The sequence below is a fragment of the Pseudorca crassidens genome, chromosome 20 (genome assembly GCF_039906515.1).
Source record: "Pseudorca crassidens isolate mPseCra1 chromosome 20, mPseCra1.hap1, whole genome shotgun sequence".
Classification (NCBI taxonomy): Eukaryota; Metazoa; Chordata; class Mammalia; order Artiodactyla; family Delphinidae; genus Pseudorca; species Pseudorca crassidens.
Window position 1 is genome coordinate 5,504,562 of NC_090315.1, and position 13,349 is coordinate 5,517,910.

Below are 13,349 nucleotides of genomic sequence, written 5' to 3' on the forward strand. Positions count from 1 at the left end.
TTGCCTAAACCCGTGGCTCCGCCTCCCTCCTAAACATGAGACTCCGCCTTTCAGCCACCCAGGGTCACTTGTATCCGGACTACTCCGAAGGGAGCAGACGCTGTGGCCCCTCCACATCCGGCCGAAGCTCTTGGCTCCGCCTACATCCGAACAGAGACCTTCAGTAATCGACTACCTCCGAAGAAAACCGAAGCTTGTGGCCCCGCCTCCAAACCGCCTCCAGACTCTGTCCCAAGGAACCTGAAGCGGAGGCTCCACCTCATTCCGACCAATGAGCTCCAGGCCCCGCCTCTTTCCCAGGTTCGGTCGCTTCCCTCCGTGCCCGAAGCTTCTGGCCCCACCGCTTTCCGAGCCCGAAGCCCCGCCCCTTTGCATGCTCGCAGCTCGGTAGAACCGAGTCCGTGTCCAGCTGCCGACTCGTGCTCCCTGCGCCCAGTCCGGGCTCCTTCCCTGCTCAGCCCGGAGCCTGCCGGGCGCTGCACAGCCGGCCCCGGACCGCGCAGCCCAGCCGGCGCCCCGAAAGAGGCTGGGGACGCGGAGGCGTGCTGGGCGGGGTAGGCGTGGCGGACCCGCGGTCGCCCGCGGGCCAGGACTGCTCGGCTGCTTCCTGCCCGGCGGGCGGCGCGGAGCCGCGGGCCCAGGTGGGTCCGCCACGCCTGGGCCGGGGTGCGGTGGGCGCGGAGTGCGGAGGCGCCCCGGAGACCGGGAGGGGTCTGGACAGTGTGGGGTCGCTGCGGATCGGCGGGCTGATGAGGTGCGGGGGCGGTGCCGGGAGCGCGGCCGAGCTCCCGGGTGGCGTAACCGCCTGTGGCTTTGCCCGGAGCGGATCTGACCCCGCGCTTGGTGCGCGCAACGGGAGTGGGGCTCGGGAGCGGGCCCGCTCTCTGGGTTTCAGACGGGAGAAGGAACCGGAGCTCCGAAAGAGGTGGAGGCGGGAGGCCTGGGCTCCTCTGAGGCCCTCTCGGAGAGGGGCAGGGGGACTGGAGAGAAGGGTTCTCAAAGAGGGAGAGGCTGGGGGATAAGAAGAGAGGAGCTGGATTGCTGGATACTCGAAGGAGGAGGGGGCCGGGAGGTTTGGATTCCTGGGTTCTCAAAGGAGAAGAGAGCTGGGGGCCTGCGTTCTCAAAAGAGGGGTTCTGTGGGTGGCTTCCTGTATCCTCGAAGGAGGAAGGGCCTGGAGGTCGGGATTCCTGTGTTGTCAGAGGAGAGGAGCTGAGGGTAGGACTCCTTGATCCTCGACAACTGGGGACTGGGGGGGGGGGGTGGATCCTTGAATCCTCGAAGGGGGAGGGGCTGGGGGCCCGGACTCCTGGGTTCTCACTGGGAACCTCTGCCCCTCCCCCAGAACATGTCGCCTGAAGAATGGACATATCTAGTGGTTCTTCTTATCTCTATCCCCATCGGCTTCCTCTTTAAGAAGGCTGGTGAGTCAGGTTCCCTCCCCAGTGGAAAATAAACGGGGGGGGCCCGGGCTGGGGACCCCTGGTAGGTTCCACGCTTATGCTGTGCCTTCTCCCTGCAGGACCTGGGCTGAAGAGATGGGGGGCAGCAGCTGTGGGCCTAGGGCTCACCTTGTTCACCTGTGGTCCCCACACTTTGCATTCTCTGGTCACTATCCTTGGGACGTGGGCGCTCATTCAGGCCCAGCCCTGGTGAGGATTTGGTGGGGGGAGGAGGGGGAGATAGAGGGGGTGGAGGAAGCGACCTGTTTCCCCTTGGGGTCTTTCTCTGTCTCCATCTCCGGATGTCTCCTGTTTATCTCTAGATTCTCTGTGTCATTTGTCTGGTCTGTTTTTCTTCCTCTCCTGCCTTTTTCTGGGTCTTTGTCCCTGTGTGTTTGTCTTGGTCCTTTACATCCATGTCGTGGATTCAGGAGAGAGGAGGACGTTACTAGTCTGCTGGCCCTGCCACCGTTGGTATTGGTATTATCTCTCTCTCTCTCTCTCTGTTTCTCCCTCCCTCTTTCTCTCTCCACCTCCCCTCTCTCCCTCTCCCTTCCTCCTCCCTCCCTCCCTCCCAGAAAAAATGGAGGATTGAAGGGTCTTCACCCTGAAGCCTCTCTTAACCCCCTTCTCATTTTCTTCTCTGTTGCTGCACATTTCTGTGTAGCTGTTTCAGTCATGCTCATTCCATACCCCCCCGCCCCTCATTTTCTGTCTCTGAAGGTGGGGAGGTGGGGAAGGATTTGTAGCTGGAATCTAGGGGCGGCTGAGGCAAGATGTCCTGCACCCCTGCACCTAGCACAGCACGCCTCTTGCCTTTGCCCAGCTCCTGCCACGCCCTGGCCCTAGCCTGGACCTTCTCATATCTGCTCTTCTTCCGAGCGCTCAGCCTCCTGGGCCTGCCCACTCCCACACCCTTCACCAATGCCGTCCAGCTGCTGCTGACACTGAAGGTCAGACTCCCCTCCAGCCCTCGCTGTATGCCAGTTAACCACCCCAACTTTACCTTCTCCTCCCAGCCACTCCCGTGGGAGGCAGAGGAAGGGGGATGGTCTCTCCCACACACCCCGCCGGGGGCGGGGCTTCACCTCTCAGCTCTTCCCCGAGGTAAAGAAGTATCCAAAGTTACGTAACTGTGGGTGCCGAGTGGTGGCTGAGCTAAAGTGCATCTTTGTAGCAAGCCATTTTGCAAAGGACAGCCAGCTCTGGGGAGGTAGCAGCACTTAGTTAAGGACACAAAACCAGGACACCACGTCCGGCTCTCCATGACCTGGGAAGATGGGTGAAAACAGATTCCCAGGCCCCACCCCCGGCGGGAACGTAAAGTCGTGCGTTCCTACTACGTGCTACGTATCAGTGAACAGAACGGTCATGTGAGGTGGTGAATGAGGTTTCCTCAGCATCCTGTGTTCCCAGCGGGAGCTGGAGAAAGAGCCTTTCAGGACATAGGGACCAGCGTGTGTGGAAGGGGGCAGGCTGAGTCCCATCAGCAGTGGACGAGCCACATGGACCGTCCATCAGGAGCGGGAAAGAGCACAGGCAGCCCAGGCCAAACCATGCAGGGCCCCGTTGGCTACGGTGAGGGGTCCCGACTTCTTCCTGTGAGGGCCCAAGATCCACTGCAAGAGGTTTTTTGATTTGTTGCCAGAAGAGGTGGTGTGACCAGATTCACAGGTTTAAACATCCTCCCGATGCTGCGCGAGTTGAAGCAGAAAGGGCAAGATGGGGTGACGTGGGTCTCTTTTATCAAAGTCCAGCTGACAAACAGTGGTGGCTTGATGCAGGCCTGTGGGGAGGTCAGTCAGGGCCCCACCAGGAAGCCCGGCATTTAGGAGAAATTGAGGGCAGGGTGGGGAGAGGTCCTGGGCCCCAGGGCACGAGAGGAGGGGCAGGTAGTGGAGCTGGGAAGGAAAAAGACTTGGGTAGAGCCCCCCAATTCAAGAAGGTTATCAAGGGTCACGGCCAGCCCAAGGTGATCTTATCAATACAAGGGAATAAAAACCCAAGCCTCACTCCTGCCTTCCTCCATCTCTCCCTGGGGCTCTGTGCCAACTAAACCCAGGGGGAAGCTGGGAGACACAGGCCTGTGGAAGTTGAGCTGGCCTGGGGTCGGTGCGGAGAAGGGTAGAGAGCGGATCTGAAGAAGGAGCCCGAACATATTCAGCCCAGTGGTGGAGGCAGAGCGAGAGGGACAGACTCCAGAGACTTAAGGGATTCGATTCGGGGAGTGAGGAAGGTTTCCAGCCTAAGCAATTAATTGGATGGTGGTGGTATTTGCTGATGGCAGAGACTAGAAGAAGACCCACTTTGGGGAGAGGCTAATACCGTGTTCTACCTTGGATGTGTTCAATTCGAGGTGCCTGGAAGATACCAAGTATTAATGACAAGAGGTAGCTTTTTTCTTTTTTTTTTTTGATCTCGCCACATGGCTTGTGGGATCTTAGTTCCCCGACCAGGGATCATCAAACCTGGGCCCCAGCAGTGAAAGCGCGCGTCCTAACCCCTGGACCGCCAGGGAATTCCCTAGAGGCAGCTTGATGACCAGGCTTGGGGCTTGGAGGAGAAGTCCCACCGGGTTACACTGTGGGTGGTATCTGAAGTCACAAACTGCAGGAGAACCCAGAAAGATGGAACTCAGAGAAGAAAGACAGAGGGGTCCAGGAGTGAGCCCTGCGAGAGTCACCAAGAAGCCCTTACTCACGGCTAGATGCCCAGAGCTGCCCGTGGAGTAGAGCCTCAGCGCCCATCTGCGCGGGGCTGCAGCAGCTGTTGGCTGCCCAGAGAGGTAGTGAAAGGGAGGTGGGTGAGAGGAAGCCCGGGTCTGACCTGTCCTTCCCTACACCCCTTCCTCCCAGCTGGTGAGTCTGGCCAGTGAAGTACAGGACCTGCACGTGGCCCAGAGGAAGGAAATGGCCTCAGGCTTCAGCAAGGGGCCCAGCCTGGGGCTGCTGCCTGACGTTCCCTCTCTGATGGAGACGCTCAGCTACAGCTACTGCTACGTGGGAATCATGACAGGTGAGCGTGCCCGCCCCGCAGGCCTGCCTCCGCAGCTCCTCACCCTCTGTCTCCATCCTCTGCCTGGAGTTTGGTGCCTGTTCCATGTTCCCACATTCCATTCCAGCATCTGCTGCTCTGAGGGTGAGCATCTATGCCCGAGTCCATGTCTGACTCTCCCGCCTGGTCCCAGGGCCCCTCCAGAGTAGAGAGAGACTGTTCTCAGCCTCAGTGATTCCTTATAACTTTTGGGGAGCAAACAGGAGATAAAGGAGAAAGATCTACATCACCCTAACATTTCTGCTGCCCGGGCAACGAGCATTCACAGGTTATGATCCCAGTTTTAGTTTCAGAAAATATTTTTCACTAATGTTGACCTCTTAGAAGGTGTTCATTTTCATAGCAACTGTATTGAGCTATGATTACCACATTCACCTACTTGTAACCACATCCAGCTTGCTGGGTTTTAGTCTGTTCACAGAGTTGTGCAACCATCACTGCCATGTAATTTCGTCAAAACCCTGTACAAAGAGCCGTCGTCTCTCAAACCTCCGTCTGCCCCCATTCCCTGGAAACCACTAATTGACTTTCTATCTCTATATATCTGCCTATCCTGAACATTTATAAGTGGAATCATACAGTGTGTGGTCTTCTGTGACGTGTAAGACGTTTAACACTTCTGTTAACCCCACTCTGCTCCCTCCCTAGGCCAAGAACAGTCTCCTCTTTTCCAACACTGCCCCTCTGCAGCCCCTCCCTGCTCAGTGGCCAGAGGGGTCTCATGAAAAGGCATAATGATAATCCAGCACTTCCCTGGTGGGAGAGCCAATACTGGTTTCCTAGCGCTTAGAACAAAACTCAAAGTCCTCATCAGATCCCCCAGGGGTCCCGCCCCTGCCACCCTCTCATTTCTTCTCACACCACTCTTCCTCTGCACATGCACTGCTGCACTTCCTGTCACTCCTTCATACCCAGCTCACCCCCAGCCCCATCCCTCCAGGTCTGGTCTGTCTGTCTCCATCTGTCTCCGTGTCTCCATACCCCTCATTCTCAGGCTCTGTGTCCCTTTCCATAAGTGTCTGTCCCTCTTTATTTCCTGCCGAGTCCCTTGTCCTCCCCTTTCTCCGCTTCCTTGTCCCTTTCTCTCTGGGTTTCATACCCCCACTCCCCTCTCTGCTTCTCTCTCTCCTTCCTCTCTCCCTGGTCCACCTCAGCTCCCGAATCTCTGGTCCATCTTCCCCGTCCCCCAACCCCGCCCCGAGACTGGAGCTCTCCCCGCCCCCCACGTGTACCGTGTCTGACCAGCTGCCCTGCCTCCCGCCGCAGGCCCGTTCTTCCGCTACCGCACGTACCTGGACTGGCTGGAGCAGCCCTTCCCCGGGGCCGTGCCCAGCCTGCGGCCCCTGCTGCGGCGCGCCTGGCCGGCCCCGCTCTTCGGCCTGCTCTTCCTGCTCTCCTCCCACCTGTTCCCGCTGGAGGCCGTGCGTGAGGACGCCTTCTACGCCCGCCCGCTGCCCGCCCGCCTCTTCTACATGATCCCCGTCTTCTTCGCCTTCCGCATGCGCTTCTACGTGGCCTGGATTGCCGCCGAGTGCGGCTGCATTGCCGCCGGCTTCGGGGCCTACCCCGTGGCCGCCAAAGCCCGGGCCGGGGGCGGCCCCACCCTCCAATGCCCACCCCCCAGCAGGTCAGGCGGCGGGAGGGAGGTGTCCCAAGACCCGGCAGGCCCAATCACCGCGGGCTGGCCCTGCCCCTAGCAGGGAGGATAGCGGGGAGCAGGGGGGGGCAGGTCTCCCACCTGTTGTCAGCAGAGTGTCGCCCTCAGCCACCACAGCCCGCCTTCCCCTGTCCTAAGGAAACAGTAGTCCTGATACGTACGGATTGCCCCCTGTTGCTAGCGCTTGTCCCCCCTTGGGATGGTGAATTGCTCTCTGTTGCTAGGAAAAGGAAGGTGTTACAGCAATCACACGCTGTCCCTCTGTTGCCGTGGAAGCGACACCCCAGTAACCCAGTTGTTCCTGGTTGCTCAGGGTGCCATCGTTGGGCAGTGAGGAGTAGCCCTTTGTTGCTAGGGAGACCATTCCCTAGCAACAGCACTGCCCCTTCCTGCCAGAAAGCTGCTCTTTGTTGCTACGGAAACGGCATCCCCTAAACTGCCCCTTTGTTGCTGGGAGCGAGCACGCCCCTCCCCATGGGATGTCGTCACATAACAGCCTGCTGTTGCCCTCTTTTTCTATGGAAATGGCATCCTTGACCGTGCTGTCCTCTAGCAGAGGGGAAACCATTCCTAGCAACTGCAAGTCGCCTTCCTACTGTTGCCCAGGAAATCCCCTGGTAACTATCAATTAACCTTGTTGCTGGCAAAACTAGCCCCCAGCTCCTTCATCACTAGATAAGTCACACAGCTAGTAACTACAGACCCTTGTTGCTAAGGATATGTTGCTCCTGTGTTACTAGGGAAATGGCACTCCTAGCAACCAGGAATGGCCTGTCCCTCTGTCCCTAGCGGTCATGGTCAGCTTTCAGGCTGGGGCTGGGAAAGCAGCCCTTTGGTGTAAATTCTGAGCTACTCCTTCTTACAAGGGTTGGGCAATCCCCTAGTAGTCACAAAGTGCCACCCATTGCAGGGGAGGTGGCCCCCCCGCAGAGTTCCTGCCACTGCCATAGGAGAAGGTATCCCCCAGAAGATGCCAAGCAGGAATTGAAGGCTTTTCTAAACCTTCTGGGCCCCGCCCCTAATGGATGACCCCCTTCCGTTATCGGAAGCTGCCAACGGTTCAGGTGGGCCGAGGATATCCCCCACTTCTGGGGGGGGTTGGCACCAGTGACCCAGGAACCACTGTATTACTGGAGATGACCCTTATAGAACAATCCTGGGGACCAATAGCCAGAGAAGGCCCCTTCAGGAAGCTTTTCTAAACATCCTAGGCCTTGTTGCTAAGGAATGCCCTTTCCCTAGCAACAGAGACCATCAAGGTGTCAGGCGGGCCTAAAACATCTCCCTAGCAACCACGGACCACCTCATTGTTAGGGATGCTGCTTCCCTAACAACCGAAGTGTCCAACAATTTAGGATGGACTACTTGGAGGCTTCTCTGAATATGCTGAGCTTGGTTGCTAAGGAATGGCCTTTCCCTAGCGTCTGAGACCATTGGCAGGTCAGGTTGCTAAGGACTCATAGCTTAGCAACCGTGGCCCTTCCAGACTTTTCCTGGCTGTTGCAGGCCCCCTTACCAAAGAGGAGAACCCTATTGCTGATGAACTGTGCACTTCCCAAAAACGCTCAGTCTGGGCTACCCTCCCCTGTTGCCCTAGCAAACGTGATAGCCAGAGAACTGTTGCCTGGCTAGGATCCCCTCCTTAGCATCCGGGGCTGGGACAGTAGCCAGAGTCAGGAGGGGGCCTGGCTGAGCTGCATGTCTGTCCCCCACCCTCATCCTCCCCCCCCCACCCCCCCAGTCCGGAGAAAGCGGCTTCCACGGAGTACGACTATGAGACCATCCGCAACATCGATTGCTATGGCACAGACTTCTGCGTGCGCGTGCGGGATGGCATGCGGTACTGGAACATGACGGTGCAGTGGTGGCTGGCGCAGTACATCTACAAGAGCGCGCCCGCGCGCTCCTACGTCTTCAGGTGAGCCCAACTGTCTCGGAGGACGGCACAGAAGTACATCTCCCAGCTGCCCCTGGGGTCGCCTGCGTCTTCCCCCGCTGGGCCTCCACCCCTGAGGGTCATGGGAGTTGTAGTTTCTTGAGCCTTGCTCTGGCTCTGATTTGCGTTATTCCGGGGTCAATTCTTCCTCCTCTCTGGGCTTCCGTTTCTACCTCCTTAAAGTCAGCCCCGCTCCACAAACGCAGTCCTGTGGACTCAGTAGCTAGACTTTCCGGAATCTTAACCTTGCCAGTTACTAAGAAACCTTAAGGAGTTAGTTGACCCCTGTTTCCTCAACTTTTTTAATTTCAAAAATTCCCATACATGCTTTTTTTTTTAAATTCCAAATGCTTACTTTAATTACCCTTGACTAAACCTCAAGAGATACAGCCATTTACTTGGAGCCCAGCAAGATAAATTGCTTCAGCATACTGCGAGAGGAAGCCATTGAAATAATCACTCTGCTTTGTAAACCTTTATGTAACTTCTGGCTAGTAAACATAAAAATTTAAACGAACTGTGGGAGCAGGGGCCCCACCCAAACATGGACTGTAGAAATAAAAGAGGAAAAGGCAATCTCTTTCCCAAAAGCAAAATCAAACACAGTTAACAATCCCCTAGCTCTTAAAGTTACCTCTTCTTTTTTTTCTTAACATCTTTATTGAAGTATAATTGCTTTACAATGGTGTGTTAGTTTCTGCTGTATAACAAAGTGAATCAGCTATACATATACATATATCCCCATATCTCTTCCCTCTTGTGTCTCCCTCCCACCCTACCCATATATGCATTTTTCCCCAGTTTTTTAAAATTGAAGTATAGTTGATTTACAATGATGTATTAGTTTCAAGTGTACAGCAAAGTGATTCAGTTATACACACACACACACACACACACACACATATTAATTCTTTTATTTTTTTTTTGGTCTCACTGAGCAGCTTGTGGGATCTTAGTTCCCCCACCAGGATTTGAACCCTGCCCTGGCAGTGAAGGCGCGGAGTCCTAATCACTGGACCACCAGTGGTTGCCTATCTATTCTTTTTCAGATTCTTTTCCCTTATAGGGTACTACAGAATGTTTAGTATAGTTCCCTGTGCTCTACAGTAGGTCCTGGTTGGTTATCTATTTTTTATATAGTAGTGTATATATGTTAATCCCAAACTCCTAATTTATCCCCCCCCCCGAACCCAGTTTCCTCAACTCTTAAATGGGGGTAAGGCTGTTACCTGTTTCATAGGTTGATGTGAGGAATAAGTGAGATAGTGTGAAATGCACTTAATGTGAGGCCTGATTAGCTTGTATTATCCTTCGCTCATCTGATATTTCTTGAGTGGAGACTTTCTGTAAAGATAAGATAAACTTATCTTTACAACCTTAGGAAGTAGGAGCGCTCATCATCCCCATTTTACAGATGAAGAGACCCAGGATCCGAGGTCTGATCTTAGGCAGCCTGCCGAGTGTCACCAGATGAGGTCAGGATACATCATGACACGTTCTTATAATGAAGAAGTCAGTCATGGTGCCTCTGGAGCTAGACTTCCCGGGGTGTGTGATCTGATTTATGATTTAAAGATCTGCTCCGACCTTGTGTGGGAACGGGCTAAGGTGGGGGAGGGGATCAGGCGATAAAGCAGGGACTGGCCCGGTGGGCATTGATGGTATCCTAGAGTAGGGACCAGTGGCCTAGAAGTGGATGCATTTGAGAGGTGGAGGTGGGAAACAGCTCGATGCCCAGGTGATGGGTTGTGCGTGATGGTAGGGCACAGAAGGGCTGTTTCCTGAGGAGGGGAAACTGGGCAGAAGGAAGTTTCAGGAGTGGGTAGGATGAGGAAGGTAGACTTGGGTTTAGTCTCCCTGACTTTGAGGTGACTGTTAGATTTCCAGCCGGGGTTGTTGGCTAGGCAGTTAGTTGTGTGATTCTGGTGCGTAATGCAAGGGTTGGTGTAAGAAGTGGACGCGTGAGCGTCAGCAGGTGTGGATGATGCTTAAAGCTCTGGGGCTGAGCCTCAGGTCGAAGCACAGAGTGCACCTTCGTTTAGACCAGGGATTCTCCATGGGGGGGAGCAATTGTGCTGCACCCCCAGGGGGCACTGGCAATGTCTGGAGACGCTTCTGTCACAATGGGGATGTGCTACTGGCATCTAGTGGGTGGAGGCCAGAGATGCTCTTAAACACTCTGCGCTGCACAGGACAGCACTCCACCTCCCCCCACCCCCCCCCCGAGAAATGATCCTGCCCCAGGTGTCTGTAGTGCCAAGATTGAGAAACCCTGGTGTAGACTAGGGACCAGGAGGAAGAGCCAGCACAGATGCAGCCAGTGGCGTAGGGGGACAATCGGCAAAGTATTCATTCCCAGAAGGAAGCCGAGAGAAGGAACGAGGGGGGGATTGTGCGTCTGCAGGTGCCAGGAGCTTCAGTGCGCTGAAGGCGAGTGTGACCACTGGGTGGGGCGTGATGGGAGGAAGCCCCCGGCAACCTTGACCGGAGGAGAGTGGAGGGCTGCAGTGAAAGCTGGATTGGAGAGGGTTCAAGAGAGGACGGAAGGGGGAGCCTAGACGATCCTTTGGAGAGTGTTCACTGTGGGGGGCAGGGGGGCAGCGAAGCAGGGAGAGAAGAGTAGGTGGCGGAACGGCCAAGAGCTCAGGTGTGCACACGTGGAGGTTACAGATGCCGGGCTTGCGCTGATGTGTGTCCTACCGTCAACTGCTTTCAGTTCTGCCGACCCAGAGCATTCTCTCTCCACCAGAGGTAGAAAAGAAAGAAAACAGGTTTGTGGACTTCCCCAGCACTCCAGTGGTTAAGACTCCGTGTTCCCACTGCCGGGGGCGTGGGTTCGATCCCTGTTCTGGGAACTATTATCCTGCATGTCTCGCGGCGTGGCCAAAAAATAGGAAAAAAAAACCCAACAGTTATTGAATAAGCATTAAACCAGATTTCGAGGCATGGCTCAAGTAACCCACTGCTGAGATTACCAAAAAAGCTCAGCCTTTTTTTTTTTTAACAGTTCATCGATCCATCCGTTTTATTTTTATTTTTATTTTTTTTAATTGGGGTATAGTTGATTTACAGTGTTGTGTTAGTTTCAGGTGTACCGCAAAGTGAATCTGTTACACATATATCCACTCTTTTTTTAGCTTCTTTTCCCAAATAGGCCATTACAGAGTACTGAGTAGGATCCCCTATGCTATACAGTAGGTCCTTATTAGTTGTCTGGAAATCTCACCCTTTTTGTCCTCTCCGTCGCCACTTAGAGCCCTTTACGTAGCGTGTTCTCAAGAGACACCGTAACTGGTCCTCGTGTCGGAGGACGCCACAAGCACTTTGCGTGCTCTCATGTTCATCCCAAGTTCACCTGGTGATTGGGGTAGCCACCCGTGCCAGTTAAGTGTCTTTATCTGAACGAAGAATCTGAAGAAACTCCTATCTCTATGACCAGCAGGTGTTTACAGCTCGGAGCTGGTACCTAGGATAAACCCTCAGAGCTGCAGGGAGACAGGCTCTATCTCCCTCCACACCTAGGCTTCAAAGAGATGGCTCCCAGGCCCTCGAGAAGAACATTCCCGACTGTAACACCTTCTAGAGACCTACTTTACCATTTCAGAGATTTCCATCTGTATCCAAAGGATAACGGAAAGATGCTCAAACAGGTTTTCCAAGGAAATGGCCTAAGAAAAGAGAAGGAGGAAAAGATCTTCCCTGTTGGCAACAGGGAAAATTCAACCTTTTTATGGACGCTTACACCCTCTGCCCTCCCCCTCCACCCCCCCCCCCCCGAAAGGGTGGTCAGTGTCATTCTGTCATTAGGTTATTTTTGCAGTTTTAACACCCTGATGTGCCAGAGGGAAAACCTGATGCCCGTGGGCAGGAACTCAGGCCACAGTCCTTGGCAAACCTGCTCTGATTTGTGGGTTCTCTGTGGAAGTGGGGATCAGAGCCTAAATTTGTGGGTCTTCAGGGGATAGCATTTGGAGTCCTTAAGGAGAAGGGACCATGGCTGGAGATTTCTGAGTCTTCACGGGTCATGATTTATCTTCCTGGATCCTCAAAGAGGAAGTGGCTGGGGACCTGACTCCTGGGTCCTGAGGGAAGGTAGTGTTGGGAGGGGGTTTCTGAGGAGCGAGTAGAGAGTCCCGGGCCTGAGGGAGGAGGGGCTGGGGGCCTGGGCCCCCGGGTCTCAGGGAAGGGGGCAGGGGGCCTGCACTCCGGGTCCTGATTCCTAGCCCCTCCCCCAGGAGCGCCTGGACCATGTTACTGAGCGCCTACTGGCACGGCCTGCACCCTGGCTACTACCTGAGCTTCCTGACCATCCCGCTATGCCTGGCAGCTGAGGGCCGGCTGGAGTCGGCCTTCCGGGGGCGGCTCAGCCCCAGGGGCCAGAAAGCCTGGGACTGGGTGCACTGGTTCCTGAAGATGCGGGCCTATGACTACATGTGCATGGGCTTTGTGCTGCTCTCGCTGGGCGAAACCCTGCGGTACTGGGCCTCCATCTACTTCTGCATCCACGTCCTGGCCCTGGTGGCCCTCGGGCTGGGGCTGGCTCTAGGTGGGGGCAGCCCCAGCCGGCGGAAGACCCCGCCCCCCGCCACCAGCCTTGCCTCAGGAAAGCTTCGGGAGGAGTAAGCTGTCACGACGCTCCCTCTGCCATCGGTCCAGCCGCCAAGCTTCGGCCTGGGAATTCTGTGAAGCCTGCTGCTGTCTCCTTTCCCGGAAGGAGTCCTGAATATGGCAGGGGGCCTGGAGAGGATTCCCGCTTCCCCAGCTCAGCAAAGCGCCTGGAAAAGCCTCCGCCCTGAGGGCCCCAGATGATCAGTTTTCCCTCCTGTAAAAATCAAGACATGGTCCAGACAAGAATCTCCCTTTGTCCCTGCCCAGCGCCAGGTATTCAGAGAGAGCTGCGTTTTCCCCCAACAGCAGGGGCCGATGGGCGACCTGGTTTCTTGGGCAAATTTCCCTTCTTTGGCTCCAGCGTGGGGTTAGGAGCTTCAGGGCAGGCTCTGGGATTGGGGGACCTCTTTCTGGTCGCTTCCATTCTTGTCTCAGTAGGCCAGTACGGAGTATAACCCTCTTGGAACGGAGAAGCCGAGGCGCATGTGTGCAGGCCTTTGGACTATGGTTCTCACAGGTTCCATCTGAGCCACCTACGGGTCCCAGCGCTCCTGTCACCCTCTTGTCATCCTTTGACCTAAGAGGCTCAGAATGTGTAAATCTCTCCTAATAAAGTGTCACACAAAGACTCTACGCGGGAATGTCTGTGGGT

General features: G+C 55.5%; 1 protein-coding gene across 9 annotated transcripts; it reads left to right on the forward strand.

The window, feature by feature from the left end:
- The first annotated feature begins 51 nt into the window (after nt 1–51).
- MBOAT7 (membrane bound O-acyltransferase domain containing 7) lies at nt 52–13,330 on the forward strand. 9 transcript variants are annotated; one of them, XM_067719133.1, is made up of 8 exons: nt 64–300; nt 1,346–1,424; nt 1,523–1,652; nt 2,269–2,395; nt 4,298–4,457; nt 5,763–6,123; nt 7,895–8,071; nt 12,325–13,330. In XM_067719133.1, the coding sequence occupies exons 2-8, from the start codon at nt 1,349–1,351 to the stop codon at nt 12,710–12,712; spliced, it is 1,419 nt and encodes a 472-aa protein (XP_067575234.1). In that variant the 5' UTR covers nt 64–300; nt 1,346–1,348; the 3' UTR covers nt 12,713–13,330. The 9 variants fall into 9 exon arrangements, with proteins under 9 accessions (XP_067575231.1, XP_067575234.1, XP_067575230.1 ...); XM_067719126.1 differs by lacking the exon at nt 64–300 and adding an exon at nt 342–754; XM_067719124.1 differs by lacking the exon at nt 64–300 and adding an exon at nt 342–641.
- Nucleotides 13,331–13,349: the final 19 nt, after the last annotated feature.